Source organism: Silurus meridionalis, chromosome 19 (genome assembly GCF_014805685.1).
Source record: "Silurus meridionalis isolate SWU-2019-XX chromosome 19, ASM1480568v1, whole genome shotgun sequence".
In the NCBI taxonomy this organism is placed as follows: domain Eukaryota; kingdom Metazoa; phylum Chordata; class Actinopteri; order Siluriformes; family Siluridae; genus Silurus; species Silurus meridionalis.
In genome coordinates this window covers 17,996,988-18,015,357 of record NC_060902.1, presented here as the reverse complement: position 1 = coordinate 18,015,357, position 18,370 = coordinate 17,996,988, and the positions used below count along the sequence as shown (strand labels likewise).

The window sequence follows — 18,370 nt, the reverse complement described above, 5'->3', positions numbered from 1 at the left end:
AAATGTTTGTGTGTGTGTGTGTGTGTGTGTGTGTGTGTGTGTGTGTGTGTGTGAGAGAGAGAGAGAGAGAGAGAGAGAGAGTATTGGAGGTAATAAGAGAAAGCTATAGGGAAGTTGAGAGAAATGGCTGTGTTTATGAGCATGGAAGAGTGCACATGCTGGATGATGTGTGTGTGTGTGTGTGTGTGTGTGTGTGTGTGTGTGTGTGTGCTGCAGGCTGGTGTGTGAGATGGATTCAGCACCGCTGAGAAGTTCTCCTGGGCCGGTTCGGCTGTGTGTGGCAGATTGCAGGCCAGAACTAAGCACTCACTCCTCTCAGCTCTACACATTTGTGGTATGTCACGTTTCCTCTCACTCATAAGTACTCTGTTACACACACACACACACACACACACACACACACACACACACATACTTTGTATTTTCTATTGTCTATATAACTGGTCCATTACACACAGTGTAGCAGATGTTTATATTCACAGTGGTGCATTGTGATTTCTATACACTCTGTGCGTGCATGTGTGTCCCAGAACCCGAGTGTGTTGGCACTGACCCCGACCCGAGGCCCGTTTCTGGAGGAACCAGGGTGACCATACTGGGTCAGGACCTGAGCGCGGGCAGCAGCGTGAACGTTCGCTTTGGAAACAACACCTGTGAGTTTTATAGGTGAGTGTTAACTAGTGCTGCACTGTGAAATTCATCTTATTATCATCATCATCATCATCCTCATCCCCACCTCCCTGAAACTCCAGAGAGTGTTCCACGCCAGAAGTATACTGGAAACTTCACTGTAAACAAAAATATAAATGTTACTGATGTACTGGTTATCAAGGACATAAACAAAAATACAAAAGTTGCCTAGACAAATAAAATTAATTTGATTTGAAAAACAAAACAAAGCACAAACACAGTATTAAAAGCTCTGAGAAAAATAAAGCCTGGATTTTAAACATCAGAACTCACATGCATTAATTTTGCGCTTTCACTTTGCCCCAAAACTGATACTTTCCATGCAGCTGAAATTAAATTATAACAAGCAACACATCTGTCTCTCTGTCTGTCTGTCTGTGTGTGTGTGTGTGTGTGTGTGTGTGTGTGTGTGTGTGTGTGTGTGTGTGTGCAGTCGGAGTGCCACAGAGATCGTGTGTGTCTCAGCCCCCTCTCTTTACAGCGAGGGCTCGGTGCTGGTTCTTGTTAGAGTGGATCGGGCAGAACTCAACACCAAGCTGAGCTTCGAGTACATTGAAGATCCAACGGTACAGAGTGTAGAACCTGAATGGAGCATATCCAGGTACACACACACACACACACACACACACACAATTATTATTATTTCTCCTATTTAAAGTGATCATTGTAAATACAAATGAAACTAATAAACACGATAGTGAAGAGGGCATGACTGAGTCGAGATGCTTTTCTGAAGAGGGTCTGTTTTTAGTTGTATTTATGACACATTGTTCTGCATAGATGCTCACTGATGAATCATTTTTGGTCACATGCAGCGTGTGAGTGATGGAGAACCAGCAGGGACACGGAACTCCCGAGTGTGTTCATGCCTACAAACAGTAAAAGAATGGAAATAAACTTAATCTTTAATAAACTTTTGAACCCCAGTACATTTGCAGGGGTGGTGAGGCAGAAAGAGTGAGAGAGAGATCTCTCTCTCTCTCCTCATCCGTCTCTCTGTCACTTACATAAGGTGAAGCATTAAAGGCATGTTAAAAGTCAAAAGTCTCGCTCGCTCAGGCTGAAATGTAATTCAGGGTTGATCCTTATCTCTCACTCAGCCGCTTCCCAAAGCCACTTTAATAATCAAAAACCACTCACGTTAAAACGTATCATTAATTAATGCACCATTAATTCATTGCCTCTGTAGTGACTCTGTAGTAAAGACATACCCCCCACAGCCTTTATCCTCCTCCCCTTCTCCCTCTCCTCCTCCTCAATTTCATCTGCACTTAAATCCTTCTCCAAACATTAAAGCAATTTCAGCACAATTTCTCTGTTGATTTGCCCCTAAAACCCCTGAAACCCCTAAACCATGGAGCCATGGACCGCCATTAGTACATCACTACCCTCTCAGGAGGAGAGGAACTGCCCTGACCCCTGCATTCTGATTGGCTAGTGGACTGAGAGAGTATGATTGGAGAATTAATTGCACATCTCTTACACTCTTAAGCTTCTCAATTTCCGGTGTGGTTGCTATGGCAACGTCTCAAATGTCAGATAAAAGTAGGCCTGATTAGATTTTTTTCTTGTTTGGTTTGCAGTCTGGTGTGTGTGTGTGTGTTTGTTTAGGCGCTGGTTATCATGTTAGTGCCAGGGGTTCTCATGTATTTAATGAAGGGGTAACGAGAAAAACTCACTACTTGGGGACTATACCAGAGCTTTGAGCATGAACATTAAGTGCTTTCTTATTACTGTTACTGCAATAGTTGCATACTTTTATTATTTTAATTATAAAAAAAGATAATATACCTTCAAACCTGCTGAGGGATCTATTTTTCACACAAGTCTACTGGATTTTATCGAATAAACTGAAATGAAATAATTCAGAGTGTAAGAGTTTTTAGGACGCAGCTCATTTTTCACACAAGTCTACTGGATTGAACATGTTAACGACAGAGGCATCACGTCACATCATATAACGTCCTACAAATCATATCAGGTGTATAATGAAGGTGGATTAGCTGATGAATGACGATTCTTTGCTTCAACACAGTGGGCAAAGGCTTGAAACCACACTACTGCCTACTACTAATACTACTACTACTACTGATGATGATGATAAAAGTGTGTTTTCTCTCCGTAGTGGACACACTACCTTGACAGTGACCGGCACTAATCTAGATGTGGTGCAGGAGCCCCGGGTTCGAGTCAGATATGGTGGACGTGAGTCTGTTAATGTGAGTACTGCCACTTAATCATGTACAAGGACCAGTGTGTAAACCTGATTAATCTCCCGTGTGTAAAAGCAGGAATAACTTTTTATGAGGAATCGATTTTACGGCAAGTTGTTTTATCTCATCTCAATTCTAATGAAGGTCCAAAGCAGAAATTCTTTGTCCGTCTTAAATTTAACATAAAAAAAGGTAAAGTATACCAAGCTATCAACTAACTCTCTAAATAGCACTCCCACACCCCTTTTTCTCTTCTCTCCTCCCTCTCAGGTGTGCAAAATCATAAATTCCACTTCAATCCTCTGCTCTGCCCCACCTCTGATGGCTGATTTTTCCCCGGGGCAGGACTCTGTGAGGCAGGCAGATGAGTTTGGGTTCATCTTCAATAACATTCACGCTCTGCTCACCTACAACAGCACCACTTTTGTTTATTACCCCAATCCCTCGTTCGAACCGCTGAGCATATCTGGAGTGCTGGAGCAGAAGCCGGGGTCACCATCATCCTCAAAGTGAGAGACATTCACATCACACCATCAAAAACACGCCATATTACCCCTACGCACGTGAAACTCTGACTCTGTGATTCTGTAATTCATCGCTGATCATTTACACACCACCAGAAAACTGACTATAAATAAAATCCTTACATTTCACAACTACAACAAACAATGGGTTAGTTATAGTTAAAATCATTTAAACCAATTAACAGATTTACAGTATGTATTATGTATTTTCACTGCCAATAAATTGTGTGTGTGTGTGTGTGTGTGTGTGTGTGTGTGTGTGTGTGTATGTGTGTGTGTAGGGCAGGAATCTGGTTCCACCAGCATCTGGGAGTTCCAAACTGAACTACACTGTCCTGGTTGGAGATGTTCCCTGCCTCATCACCATCTCAGACACACAGCTCCTGTGTGAGCCACCTCCTTTCACTGGCCAGCACAGAGTCATGGTACCTCACTACCTCACTGTCTGTGCATTTCTTTGCCTTGTAACCTCACACACACACACACACACACACACACACACACACACACACACACACACACACTTTGCTACCTCCCCCCTCAATATCTGCTTCAGGAACTAGAGTCTGATCGTTCCACAGCCCTGCAACTGTAACATCACTGACTATTAGCTGAAGGTCATTGACATTTTCCTGAATGATTTTACACACTGTGCTGCTGTGACGTAATTAAACACATAAATGAGCAGGTGTACAGGTGTTCCTCTTACAGCCTTTAGTGAGTGTATACATGGATACCTGTGTGTTTTTCCCACTTGGGCCTGACTGTGCTTCAGCTCCTCAGGCATTTCTGCTTGACTGCATCACACTACGCATTTCTGTGGCGTTGACTCTCCTGCTAATAATAGCAGATGACGAAAGTTAGCTGAAACAGGAACAGGCTGCATGCATAGCCTTCAATATGTATATACCTTCAGTGTCAACCCCCAGAGATGCAAATTCTGTCTTTATAGCATGTTCTGTATGTATATATATATATATATTTATGTATTGTACTGTGTGTGTGTGTGTGTGTGTGTGTGTGTGTGTGTAGATCCAAGTGGGTGGTCTCTACCTGTCTCCAGGTTCAGTCCACATCCAATCAGACAGTCTCCTGACGCTACCTGCCATCTTCAGCATTGCAGCAGGAGGAAGCCTGCTCTTCATCATCGTCATCCTGGTCCTGATCGCCTACCGACGCAAATCTCATGAGAACGACCTCACGCTTAAACGCCTGCATATGCAAATGGATAACTTGGAGTCCAGGGTGGCTTTGGAATGCAAAGAGGGTGAAACATCTCTCTCTCTCTCTCTCTCTCACACACACACACACACACACACACACACACACACACACACACACACACACACGGCTGTTGTCAGTATCAAAGCTGCATTTACTGATGTTCTAGTGTACTGAGCTTCATAAACTCATAGTTATTGAAATAAATATCATACAGTATTGTGGTTATATAATACTGTACAACAGGAACCACACAATTCTACACTGACAAAATATATAACTGACGAATATACTAATATCACTAAAATCATTTATATGTTACATACACATTTGCTGTAGTCATAGATAAGGGGATACATATCACACAGACTGGAAAAATAGTATTTTGAAAATAATAAATTAGTTATAAAATCATATAATAATCAAAGATAAAATCAAAGAATCACTTAGCCATATAAAGCTTTATAGAATCAGAAAAAAATCCAATTATTCAAATCAAATAATCATCAGGTCATAGAAATGAATCTGATAATAAAAGTCATAGATTTAAAATCAGTTACAGTCTGCTTCAGTTCCAAAATTACACTTAGAAAAAAAAACATAGAACAGGATCATGGAATCAAATATTATGACATTGTACGGTCACAAAACGATCATTAATCCATAATAAACAATTATAAAATACTAATTGGTGATGGAAAGGAGCCAAAGAATGGTTTCTATATGACCATAGAAATCATAAACAAAAACAAACTACACTGTCATCAGAATTGCAGTAGAACTGAATCATTGATTCTTATAAAAAATAAGTCTGCACAGCTTCTGACCTATGTGTGTGTGTGTGTGTGTGTGTGTGTGTGTCTGCCTGTGTTTTTTAGCATTTGCAGAGCTCCAGACAGACATAAACGAGCTTACAAGTGATTTGGACCGGGCTGGAATCCCACACCTGGATTACCGTACCTATGTCATAAGAATCCTGTTTCCTGGGATGGACGACCATCCGGTGCTCAGAGAGCTGGAGGTGAAAGAGAGAGAGAGAGAGAGAGAGAGAGAGAGAGAGATTATGAAGTTATTAAATTCATTAATATCAGTCATTTTAATTTGGACAAAAAAGAAATAATAATTAATCTGCACTGAACTGGACCTGTGTGAAGTGTGCATCCTGAGTGTGTGTGTGTGTGTGTGTGTGTGTGTGTGTGAGGTTGCGGGCTGTGGGCAGCAGCGTGTAGAGAAGGCCCTGAAGCAGCTGGGTCAGCTGGTGAACAATAAGACGTTTGTGCTGTCCTTTATCCGCACGCTGGAGCTACAGCGCTCGTTCTCGATGCGGGATCGTGGCTACGTGGCGTCACTCATCATGACTGCGCTGCACAACAGACTGGAGTTCATCACTGACGTTCTCAAACAGCTCCTCTCTGAGCTCATCTCCAAAAGCATGGAGACCAAGAACCATCCAAAACTACTGCTGCGCCGGTAACACACACACACACACACACACACACACGTTTCTAGTCTCTAAATATGAGAAAGATATGAGATATGAGAGTGAGAGAGATGAAAGAGGGGTGCACTGTTAAACAGATAGAGAGACGAATAGAGATGTGAATTTCATAAAACATTAATCCTTTTTATTTCTTCCTCTCCTCTTTTCTATCTTTTGTTGTCTTAGCAAATGCTGTTCAATATTTCATAAAGGGCCCCCTCTATAATTCCAATGTGTGTGTGTGTGTGTGTGTGTAGGACAGAGTCAGTAGCAGAGAAGATGCTGACGAATTGGTTTGCCTTCCTGCTTCACAAGTTCCTTAAGGTAGGTGTATGATGGAGGTAAAAATCTATGTGTGTATGTGTGTGTGTAACATACACTATGTGTGTATCAAATCACACTGTGGTTTCATTTAGAGTCTAAAACAAGTCAATATGTATCAGCTAAAACTTTACATCATCAGAGGAAAGTATGTAGTTTTACACTTATTAAACTGATTGGATACTGATCTGGTTTACTGATTTTGATTATAATGATGTGTGTGTGTGTGTGTGTGTACAGGAGTGTGTGAGTGAGCCTCTTCATGCTACACTGTGCTATAAAGCAGCAGATGGAGAAAGGGCCGATCGACGCTGTCACAGGAGAAGCGCGTTACTCCCTTAGTGAGGATAAACTCATCCGCCAACAGATCGACTACAAAACACTGGTGTGAGCAGGTTCACACACACACACACACACACACACACACACACACACACACACACACACACACACACACACACACACACACAGTGTGTCTCTTCAGTACTGTCACACTCACTCACTTTCCCATGATGCAGTTCTGCTGAGAAAAGGGATTTAAAAAGTTTGATTAGAGTCAGAGAAATGACTGATTACAGTGTTGTGTTTTTCTCATTGTTCTTACTAAAGTCTTCTACATCCAGATTCTCTCAGCATTAAATACATACACTACAGTGTTATTATTAAAACATATCACACACACACACACACACACACACCAGAATGTTCAAATATCGATTCCCAGTGAAGCCACTTTGAAGTTGTAGATTTGCATTCTCACCTCCTCTAATCTCTCAGCTGCTGCTGGTCCTCTCTCTCTCTCTCTCTCTCTCTCTCTCTCTCTCTCTCTCTCTCTCCCCCACTCTGTTTTTCTCCGTCTCTCGCTCCCTCACTCTGTCATTTTCTCTATTTCCCCTTTCTATCTTTCACTCTTCCTGCTCATCTGTTCCTTTCTGTCTGTCTCTCTCTTATTTTCTCTCTCGCTCTTCCACATCTCACTTCCTGTTAATTTCTCTTCTTTCCTTTCCTCCTTTCTTCCTCTCTCCCTCGCTCTCTCTGTCTATGTGTTAGACGTTGTGCTGTGTGGATGGAGATCAGGAGAACAGGGGGATGGAGGTGGTGGTGAAGGTGTTAAACTGTGACACGATCACGCAGGTGAAGGAGAAAATCCTTGACGCCATCTATAAGAACGTCCCCTACTCTCAGAGACCACGCGCAGGAGACATGGACTTGGGTAACACACACATTCTGTGCGTGTGTGTGTGTGTGTGTGTGTGTGTGTGTGTGTGTGTATAATAAGTCAGACAGATGGAAGGACAGATTGTTAGGCGCGATCATTAATTTGAACAAAGAATGCCGGCCAAATTCATTTAGATTAGTGAAGCAGACTGTTCATCATCTGCTGTTCATTAGAGTTTCTCTAAAAAAAATCTTTATTTTATTTTTTTGTATAAAGGAATGACTTTTTAAGTGTTTTTCTTTTTTCTTTTTTTTATTTAACATGAGAATGAATCCTGGAGCAAATGGACAAATGAAGTCAAGTGTTTGACGGAGAGCTTTCTGATTTCATCACCTACCTGTCATCTCCTATGAATACAAGTCTTTCTTCTTTATTAATCAGGAAGCCCTTCTTTAACACAGACACAGTTCCTGATGTTCCTCTGTGTGAGAAACGTTCCTCTTCACCACAGGAGGCGTTTCTGTAGGCTTCAGCCCCGGCACAGAGCCGCTAAACTGATTATTTAGCCAAATAAAATCTAATTTCCACAGTGTCCTCATTATACCTAATGTTGTCCATCAGCTACATATCATGTTCAGGGTACGAGGTGATGTTTCGCTTCTTTTATTCTGTACTGAACCTATGAAGATAACGTAGCTAACAGATAAGAGAAGTGTGTAAGCCTTCAGTTTATGGTGGTGCAAGTGCAAAATCTTAGCGTACGAGTTATTAAAGTGAACCTGTTATAGATGCAAACGTGGGTCCAAAATCTATTGACAGGGAAATCAGGCGAAAATAAAAACCCGGAACTGGAACCACATGTTGGCGTGTGGAGATGTTAAAGGACTCAACATGCTGGTGTCACAGCTCGAATTTGACAAAGTCTAAAAAGTAAAATAACTCTGACCCGAGCTGGAAGTGGACAGAGTTAGGAGTTAGTTGGAATAAAGTGTGTTGAGGAGACGAGGTCTTGGGATCGAGGGCCGGTGTGTGGCGTTGTGGGGGGATGAGGGGCGGCTGGTTTCCTCCTGAGCGGCTCGGAGCTGATGGATTATTGATGGCAGTGAAGGACAAACCGGCCTTAATTATTTAAAATGGAAGTGATTGTTATGGGATAGAGATGAATTTTAGATGCACACACAGTCCTTTCTGACTCTGTGTGTGAGTGTGTGTGTATGTGTGTGTGTGTGTGTGTGTGTGTGTGTGTGTGTGTGTGTGTGTGTGTGACACTAGATCAGAGTAGGTCAGGTATGCTGGAGTGTGTGCTTTAAAATCTAGATCACAGGCTGTATGTATGTGTCTCCTTGAATTTTAGAATGGTCACATGATCACTACTGACAGTTTAAAAGTGTGTGTGTGTGTGTGTGTGTGTGTGTGTGCTTGCACGTGTCTGTTACAGAATGGCGTCAGGGCCGCACGGCACGTGTGGTCCTACAGGATGAGGACATCACCACTAAAATCGAAAATGACTGGAAACGACTCAACACACTCCTGCACTATCAGGTCAACTCGACTTGTCCACACTCACTGATGCTAACACAGCTAACGACTAATAAAAATAACATAAAGGAGTCCATAACGCTAACTATACTGCCACGCTAGCAAACAAAAACTAACACAGGCAGAGGATCAGGATAAGCCTTAATCATGTGACCTCATTAAGCCAAACTCCAAATTTAAAATGGGTCTATGTAAATTCAGCTGCTGTTTAATATATATATATTTTTATAGCCAGGTTCATTTGTTTAAAAATTGTTACAGGTTTTATATAATGCTTGTTTGATTCGGGTGTCGTAAAACACAGTGTATTTAGTGAGAAGATTCAGTTATTCACTTTGAACTTTCCACAGTTTATTGATTGTGTGTGTGTGTGTGTGTAGGTGTCTGATCGCTGTGTGGTGGCTCTGGTACCTAAGCAGATGTCCTCCTACAACATCTCGACGTCGGCCAGCTTCCCGCGGAGTTTCAGCCGTTACGGTGAGTCTCTGCTGTTTGTCTGGTCCTGCAGGAGAAACACGCTGTTAAACCACATGACGGAAAAACATCAAGCAGTAACGATTACACCATTTCTTTCTGTTTTAATCCAAAGTGATCTTTCTTCCCTCTTTCTCTCTCTTTCCCTCAATACAAATAATTATAATAAACAGACTAAAATTAATCACTTTTGTATTCAAATGTTGAGCAATTATATAATAAATATTATACACTATAAGACCAGATGTATTAGGACACCCGACTTTTGCACACACATGTGGTTCTTAACCCCAAACTGTTAGCACAAAATTGGAGGAACACAATATCTTTATAGAACATCTTTTGATGTGGTAGCATGAAATTTTCCCTTCATCTGAATTAGAAGATCTAAACCTGTTTCAGCATGACAATACCCCGTGTGTTTACATGAGTTAGAGTGAAAGATCTTGTTTGAACTCTGACCTCAACCCTATTGAACATCTCTGGGATAAATGTAAAACTCTGGCTGCACCCCAGGCCTCCTCACCTACATCAGTACCTGACTTTACTAACACCCTTGTTTCTGAATGAATCTCTAAAAATCTCCACCAAGTCTAGTGGAACATCTTCCCCGAAGAGTGGAGAGCTTTTTATAACAGTGATTAAAGAGGACTTAATGTGGAATGAGATGTTCAAAAAGCACATGGCAATCTTATGGCTTAATGGAGAACACCATCTGCTCCTGAGAATAGTTCCACATGAACACTGAAGGTTTTTTGCATTCAAGGTGTCCATCATTATACAGTTGATAACCACAACAATTATGGAACTCTCGTGTCGTTTTTGCTTGCTACTGTCACCACTGGCTTTCTCATTAGGGAAGACCTATAGGGACTGATGTATATATTTAACATTTCTATTCATAGTCTATTTATTCTGTAAAGCTACTTTGAGACAATGTCTGTTGTTAAATGCACTATACAAATATAATTTCTTTAGTCAGTTGTCCACAAACTTTTGGCCATGTAGTGTTTATAAAATGTAATAATTTGTATATAAAACAGTGTTTTGTTGAAAGCAGCTTCACACACCATCCTTTATAAGGAATATAACACTTTATTTATATATTTAATCACTCTCTCTCTCTCACACACACACATATACACACATATTTAGAAATATCCCTCACATTAAAATTATAACCTGTAGCATGAATCCCACTATGTTCTGTTTAAATAAAAAAATAAAGAAAACATGGTACAGCAGAAAGCAGGGAGATCATCATTCTTTCTTTTCAGTATGATTTGATTATTATTTCTATAAAATGTGTATCAATGAGACGGTGAAATTACTAAACCTACTGCAGGACAAATATTTCATCACTGTAACGAATGAACTGCAGAAATCTGAAATGTGCTCCATGCTGAGGGCCGTAACCATAAACCAGACGATTGAACAGCGATCAGAGAGCAGATTAACACAGAAAACTCAAAACTAGATCCAGCAATGTGGGACAAAAAAAACATTTCATTATTCTGTGTGTGAGAGTGTGAGTGTAAATTCAGGAGTGTTTGATTTAGTGGTCAGCGGCATCTATTCTGCTCTGTGAGTGAAACATTTACCTGTTCTTAAGTGTTTTAACAGTTTTTAAACTATCCGGTATTAGTGATTGTAACCGGCTTTATTCAGATTTGTAATTTTTAGTTCAGAAGTCTGAATGTGTGATGCTCTAAGAAACACACTGTGCTTGTTGCCATGGGAACCACTATGAAAAGAACTCAAGACACCCATGGCCAGCATGGTCAGATCACCTTATTATGTAGAAATGTGAGACCTGCAGATAGAGATATGTCTCATATGTCTGTAGCATCACAGCATTTCTCACCAACTCACCTGACCTGTAACCGTCTCACACTTTTAAACGTGAAATGTTCCATACTTTTGTAATGCAAAACAAAATGATGTTACCTAATATTAATATGCAAAAAAAGTTATATTCCTAACTGTAAATTGCATGACAACATTACATTCATGTAAGGTCCTAGTCAGGGTCACACTTAATCAGGAGACACGTTCAGCAGGAGGCATCTATCTAAAGGGAGGCATTTCATCCAACATACACATTCACATATAATGGGTACTTTAGTGCAGCTAATACACTTTCACCCAGCCTGAGGGAGAGACTTTCAACATGATCAAGCAGAGCTTAAAGGGTTAATATCAGTGTTAATACAGCTGTTTTATCTCCCTTCTCTTTTCTAAACCCATCAGAACTTATTTAAGTATTTTATAATTTACACGCTGTCTGGCAGGAGAGGAATCTCACATAAAGCTGTTAAGTCTCTTGGAAAAGTTTATTGCAGAGGAGTTTATTGTGAGATAAGCATGTGTGCCTGTGTGTGTGTTAATGAGTGTGAAAGTGTGCGATGACTTTGCGGTGTGGATGAGAAGTTTCTGCAGAATGACCTCATGTGATGAGCTGCTCAGTGCGAAGGAGGAAAGAGGATGAGAGTTCAGAATGTCTAATTTGCTGATGGAAGCAGAGGCTAATTAGGGAGTGAACTACTGTATGTATGTGTGTGTGGGTGTGTGTGTGTACTTACCAAAATCTTACTGTGTGTATCATTAACCTCTTCATCCCTGTTGGCAAATAGCCTGAGGATGAGACACTGCAAGTTTCACATGTTCTACATAAACACACCAGATTCTTTACATACTGAAATTAAATGATAATTAATGAAATGGTACAAAAATTCTTCATTCTTTTTAATTTTATTAATCATTTTAAACCAAAAACTAGAAAAATCTGTAAGAGTTGTATATATACACTGGATACCTCTCTCTCTCTCTCGCCATCTGTCTGTTTCTCTCTCTATTTCACTGGTAACGTTTTCTTTTTATTTAGTATAAACTCATTCGCGCTACACTCACACTGATCAACGGGCCTGATTTTATACCTTATAAAGTGTGTGTGTGCGTGTATGTTTAAAGCTAACGAAGGTCAAAATTCTTCACAAGGTTTCTAAAAAGCACTCGTGCATGTAGCGACCGTAAAAGGTCACAGTGCATAGGTGATGATCCTCACTGAGATACTACTGGTATCTACTACAGGTGAAGGGTGAAGTGCTGGATGTGTAGTATATATATATATATATATATATATATATATATATATATATATATATATATATATATATATACACACACATTACAGCTGTTTTCTCTCTCTCTCTCTCTCTCTCTCTCTCAGATGCAGTCCTGCGCTCCGTGTCAGCAGGCAGTCCAGAGTTCTCACGTTCCCGTGTGCCGATGATCACTCCAGATCTGGAAAGCGGTGTTAAAGTTTGGCATCTGGTCAAGAACCATGAGCATGGAGACCAAAAAGAAGCTGAGCGCGGCAGCAAGATGGTGTCTGAGATCTACCTGACCCGCCTTTTGGCTACCAAGGTTAAACACACACACACACACACACACACACACACACACACACACACACACACAGTGTAGTGATAAATAATTATAATAGCTGTTGTCTGCATGTTTCTGCAGGGCACCTTGCAGAAGTTTGTGGACGATCTGTTTGAGACTCTCTTCAGCACAGTGAATCGGGGCAGCGCGCTCCCACTCGCTATTAAATACATGTTCGACTTTCTGGACGAGCAGGCAGACAAACATGGCATCCACGACCCTGACGTCCGACACACATGGAAGAGCAACTGGTGAGACACGGCAAGAAAGCAAGGAACCAATACAGAGCTCGTTAGTGTATCATAATTCATTAGGATGACATGTTGAGGAGATAATAATGACTGGAAGGCACTAATCATCAGAACCTGTACTGTTACTAGAGTAAGGATTAAACCAGCTGTTTAAATGTTAGTGTTATTCACTTTGAACTCTTCTTATGCAGCCTCCCTCTGCGCTTCTGGGTGAACGTGATCAAAAACCCTCAGTTTGTCTTTGACATTCATAAGAGCAGCATTACAGACGCCTGTTTATCTGTAGTGGCTCAGACCTTCATGGACTCATGCTCGACCTCAGAACATCGTCTCGGCAAAGACTCGCCTTCGAACAAACTGCTCTACGCTAAAGACATCCCGCACTATAAGAGCTGGGTGGAGCGGTGAGTGTGTGTGTGTGTGTGTGTGTAAGGCAAACAGCTGACAAATTAGATCTAAAATGCAGTTGTCCGTAAACAAACAGGAGTCCTCAGTAATGATCTGTCTGTGTTCTGGTTTGATCGTGCGATCGTGACTGTACATTACACCCTACTGTAGATACTTTTTAAGTCTAGTTCACGTTAGCGGTAATTAACATTTTAGTAGGATAACTGATAATCACTGGATAACTGATTGTTGCTCTGCATAGTAATATTTCATGTTTTCTCTGAAGCTCATTGCTTTTGAAAACTAACAGTCTCAAGTTTTTTAGGTACTATGCTGATATTAGCCGGCTGCCGTCTATCAGTGATCAGGACATGAATGCGTATTTGGCCGAACAGGCACGTCTTCATTCGCATGACTTCCACACACTGAGCGCCTTGCACGAGATCTACACCTACATCAGGAAGTACAGCCAAGAGGTACTAAACACGTCAAATCGGCCTAAACTCACCATCATGCTGTTTTATACCCTGATGCAAGATGTAGATATTCAGAAGACTTCTTTGAGGGTTTAGCCATACTTAACTTTTGTAGGGTTCTAGATGAAACCTTTTAAGGACAAATGATGAATCAATAGGGAGAGGATTTAGATTCTGATCACTCAGACACATCACCGCACACTGTGAAACACAGAATCGGCTCGTGTCACGGTAAATGAGCTCCCATGAGGTCTAACTAGCCTTGATCTCTACCCGACATAAAGTCCTCACTCACTTTATACGCCGACTTTACACGGACACGCAGAAAAGTCAACATCTGTAGTGCAGACTGCTCAGGAAAGACCGATGTAAACCCCATCAGAGAAAAATCAAGCCTTTGGGTTTGCTGAAAATGTATTAATGAGGTGTTATTGAAGAAATCTGAGGTACTCTGAAGGGAGATACATTTAAATACCCTTTAATGTCTGCACTGTTCATTCAGTTACAGTTTAACCCTTTAATGCCAAGCGTATCATATTTGATACATTAGATTCTGAGACTCAAAAACCTGTTGAATACAATCTAAGACTTGTCTTCTGCTCCCTATTGGAGTTATTTATGCTTTGCAGTCAATAGCGGGCTTTAGGCAGGTTTTTCCAATATGGCTGCCTTCGTAAATTGACTTGCTAGTTTTTTACTGATTTTTTTTATATAAATACAGGTAGTCGTCAACTTACGACCATTCGACTTTACGACCACAATCGCTAGCTTTTGCGTACGACAGTGCGTACCAGCTTCCGGCATCATTTCACAGTACTGTACATATAGCCTACTCTACGTACGACCAAATCGTGTTACGACCGATTGTCGGCCCTAATCGTGGTCGTAAGTCAACGACTACCTGTATGTACTTTTTTGAAGCAACTAATAATAATTTAATAATAATTTAATAATAATAACTACTAATAATTTATAAAGAATGTTATAGTAAAATTGTGTTGAAAATATGTGTAGCAAATATGGTACAGCAGGTATATAAGGTAATTTAGCTTAGTCCTCAATGTATTGCATTTCATGATGCAATCTGCATTATTCCTGCCACAAAATACGTTTATTTATTAAACTAATTAAAAATTAAATGATCATCTTCATTTTTTCAATCATTTTTAACCGATTTCATAGTAGTGGAAATAAAATATTTATGTGATTTGTACATCCAATCTAATGTTGTAGCTTGCTAATATTTATCTTTTCAATAATTATCATTATCCTATGTTATATTTACCAATTCAGAGAAGAAAAATGTAAAAAAAAAAATTAGTGTTGAAATTGTCATCAGCGTGTTTATGGATGGCAATTCAAGTGGCTTAGAGCAGTTAGGGGACAATAAGAATGATGATGAGTAGGAGTAGACATTCCATATGCAATAATCCGTCTTTGTTTTTGTTATAAAATATACAGTACATGCACATTGTTGTGATCAGTAAATTGTCATAAATGCTGAATGTATCAAATATGATACAAAAAAAATATCACATTTGTAAATGGTAATTAATTGGGTTTTTTGTTGTTCGAAGACCCCATAAACAATAAAATGTTCTGTTAATTATTTCATATGTTATCATATGCCATATTTCATATGTTTCAGCCATCAGGGCGAGTCAGAAATATGTTCATATGGGAGGTTTCTTTGAGATGATAACACAACTTTGCACCTGTCTATACTAATGATGTGATTACTTGTTAACATCTAGATGAAACAACATTACATATATATAATGTATATATATAATGTGTAGATGTATATATTCTAAATATGTAATATTGCAGGCTCGAAATTTGTTATATTGTTTTGGTAAAACTTGGATATAGAAAGAGTAAATTTATCATTATTATTATTATTATTGTCCTCACCTGCCCTCTTGTGGCTGTGTGCAGATAGTGCAGACTCTGAAGCAGGACGCATTGGCCCAGAAACAAAGACTCGCCTACAAACTGGAGCAGCTCATTGCAGATATGGACCATGAGAGCTGATCTGAGATCTCACAAAAAACTCTAATCAACTGAGAGTGAACTAAAGTGAGTCACGGTGACAAATCATGGTGCCATAACATTTTCAACTCAATATCCAGGTTTCAGTGAATCACAAATCTTTTTTTCTTTATTCCAATAAAAGACATTAAATACCATCAAACTAACTATCAGTCTAGCTTTTTGTGCTAGCAGTTACCAGAAATGCGTAATTTTAATGGTGTAACTACAGTTTTTTAGTTTCTCATCTAACCTGCAGAACACGCAGACTCTCCTGTTCCAGCCTGAGAGAAAGACACATACAGTAGAGGTTATTAGATAAACAGCGCCATCTACTGCATGAAGCGATTGTTGCCCCAAAAGGGAAAAAAACGCCAGAATAAAACCCCTAAGAGCCTGCACATTATCATTTATTCTGTCCTTTACACTTTCATATACAAATTTGCTTATAGAGGGGATGATTAGGTTTGGGGTTGCATTATGCATGACGGAAATATGCTCGCATTTATGCGTCTGTTTCATAAACATTTTTTATATTAGCGTCAGTGTGTGATTCGCGTCTGTAATTGATGAAACACCGAGGTGAAGAAGAACGTGGATCCGACTGAAGTGGGCGTGACTTTAACAGCGGATCAATATTAATTACACCAGTAAATAAGCTCTGTGTGTATGGACCATGGGTTCAGCTAGGACCAAATGTCTTGTCTGCTACAATGAAATGAAGATTTATGTGTGTGTGTTGTTTACATGTAAACAAAAAAACGGATTTGTCCACCAAGACATGTCCTCTCTCAGAACTTTAGTGTCATTACTGGCTCGTGCATCGGATGTCAGTATCTCACACGCTTTATATTTATACAAATTTACGTCATATCTTAATACTTGAAATAACCCAACATTTGTGCCACTTGTTATTCAGTCACTGTACTGATGAGCTTCCAATGTCATTTTACACACACACCTTCATGTTCTCACGTGGGTGATGGTCTCGTGACGCATGCCAAACACAAAACCTGATTTATAAGATGGAGTTGTAAATAAAAGCATCAGCGTTATGTTCAGTCTATTAATGATCATTCTGAAGTGTGAAATCCTACTGGTCTGGGTTTATTGGGTGTTACATTATATTCAACTCTAAACAATGTCTTGTGCTCCATTGTGGTTTTTTTTCAGGTTCTTATTTGTGTTGTTCTTATTCTCACCTGGTTTTATGTCTGGTCCATGTGGTTCTTCATGACAGTGTATCGCACAACACACAACCCTGCTTTATTCAGTTAGTAACAATCTGACTGTATATTATCTTTTTTTAACAGCTCAATATTATTGCATATTTAAACTGTGAATAGTAAACATTACTATTTTACAATTATACTCTTTTTACTGTGGCAATAAATTAATAAAACCAAATAATCCAAAATGTCTATATATTTAAGCTCTGACATGACTCTCCGTGGCAGACAAGAGTTGCACACTTACACATTTCTGTTAAATTGCTCATGCAGGATCTGGTGGTGATTCATGTAGTGGAAGCTGGAACTTGTGAAGCTGTGAAAAAATTTAGAAAATTCATGCATGTTTGTTTACTGCAACAACAGCTGGTTTATATCTGTGGCAGTTCAGCGTTATTAATATTACACCAAATGTACACTATATGCCCAAAAGTATTAGTACCCACATTTTTTCACACACATGATTCTGGCACAAACTTGGAAGCACACAATGGTACAGAACGTCTTCAGATGCAGGAGATTGAAATTTTCCCTTTACTTGAACTTAGGAGAGTCAAACCTGTTCCAGCATTACGATACCGCTGTGCACAAAGCTAGCTTCATGAAGATCTGCTGTCCATGGTTTGGAGTGGAAGTGCTTCTGCTATAGAGCTCCAACTCTACAGAACATGAATGAATGTGAACACTGACTGCACCCCAGAAACCTTCTCACCTACACCAGTACCTGACTTTACTAACACCCTTATAGCTGAATGATCAGAAATCTCCACAAAATCTAGTAGAACATCTTCCAGGAAGAGTGGAGCTTTTTTATAATAGCAGATGGGAACTACATATGAAGGTGTCCACAAACTTTTGTCCAAATAGTGTATAAATTGCTGAGTGTGTCAGCAGCCTTTAACGCTTGGATCATTCAGTACGTAACAGA

General features: G+C 40.0%; 1 protein-coding gene across 1 annotated transcript in view; it reads left to right on the top strand.

The window, feature by feature from the left end:
* Positions 1-16,376, top strand: part of LOC124402148 (plexin-A2-like) — a 60,355-nt gene extending 43,979 nt beyond the window's left edge. The window contains 22 exon segments of the mRNA XM_046874904.1: positions 217-334; positions 531-567; positions 570-666; positions 1,124-1,291; positions 2,816-2,909; positions 3,174-3,399; positions 3,402-3,412; positions 3,709-3,852; positions 4,460-4,694; positions 5,527-5,669; positions 5,850-6,118; positions 6,386-6,452; positions 6,690-6,706; positions 6,708-6,834; positions 7,500-7,662; positions 9,047-9,150; positions 9,528-9,624; positions 12,851-13,047; positions 13,150-13,319; positions 13,511-13,723; positions 14,032-14,182; positions 16,121-16,376. Of these exon segments, the coding sequence (XP_046730860.1) occupies positions 217-334; positions 531-567; positions 570-666; positions 1,124-1,291; positions 2,816-2,909; positions 3,174-3,399; positions 3,402-3,412; positions 3,709-3,852; positions 4,460-4,694; positions 5,527-5,669; positions 5,850-6,118; positions 6,386-6,452; positions 6,690-6,706; positions 6,708-6,834; positions 7,500-7,662; positions 9,047-9,150; positions 9,528-9,624; positions 12,851-13,047; positions 13,150-13,319; positions 13,511-13,723; positions 14,032-14,182; positions 16,121-16,216 (2,944 nt within the window). The 3' untranslated portion in view covers positions 16,217-16,376.
* The last annotated feature ends 1,994 nt before the right edge of the window (positions 16,377-18,370 follow it).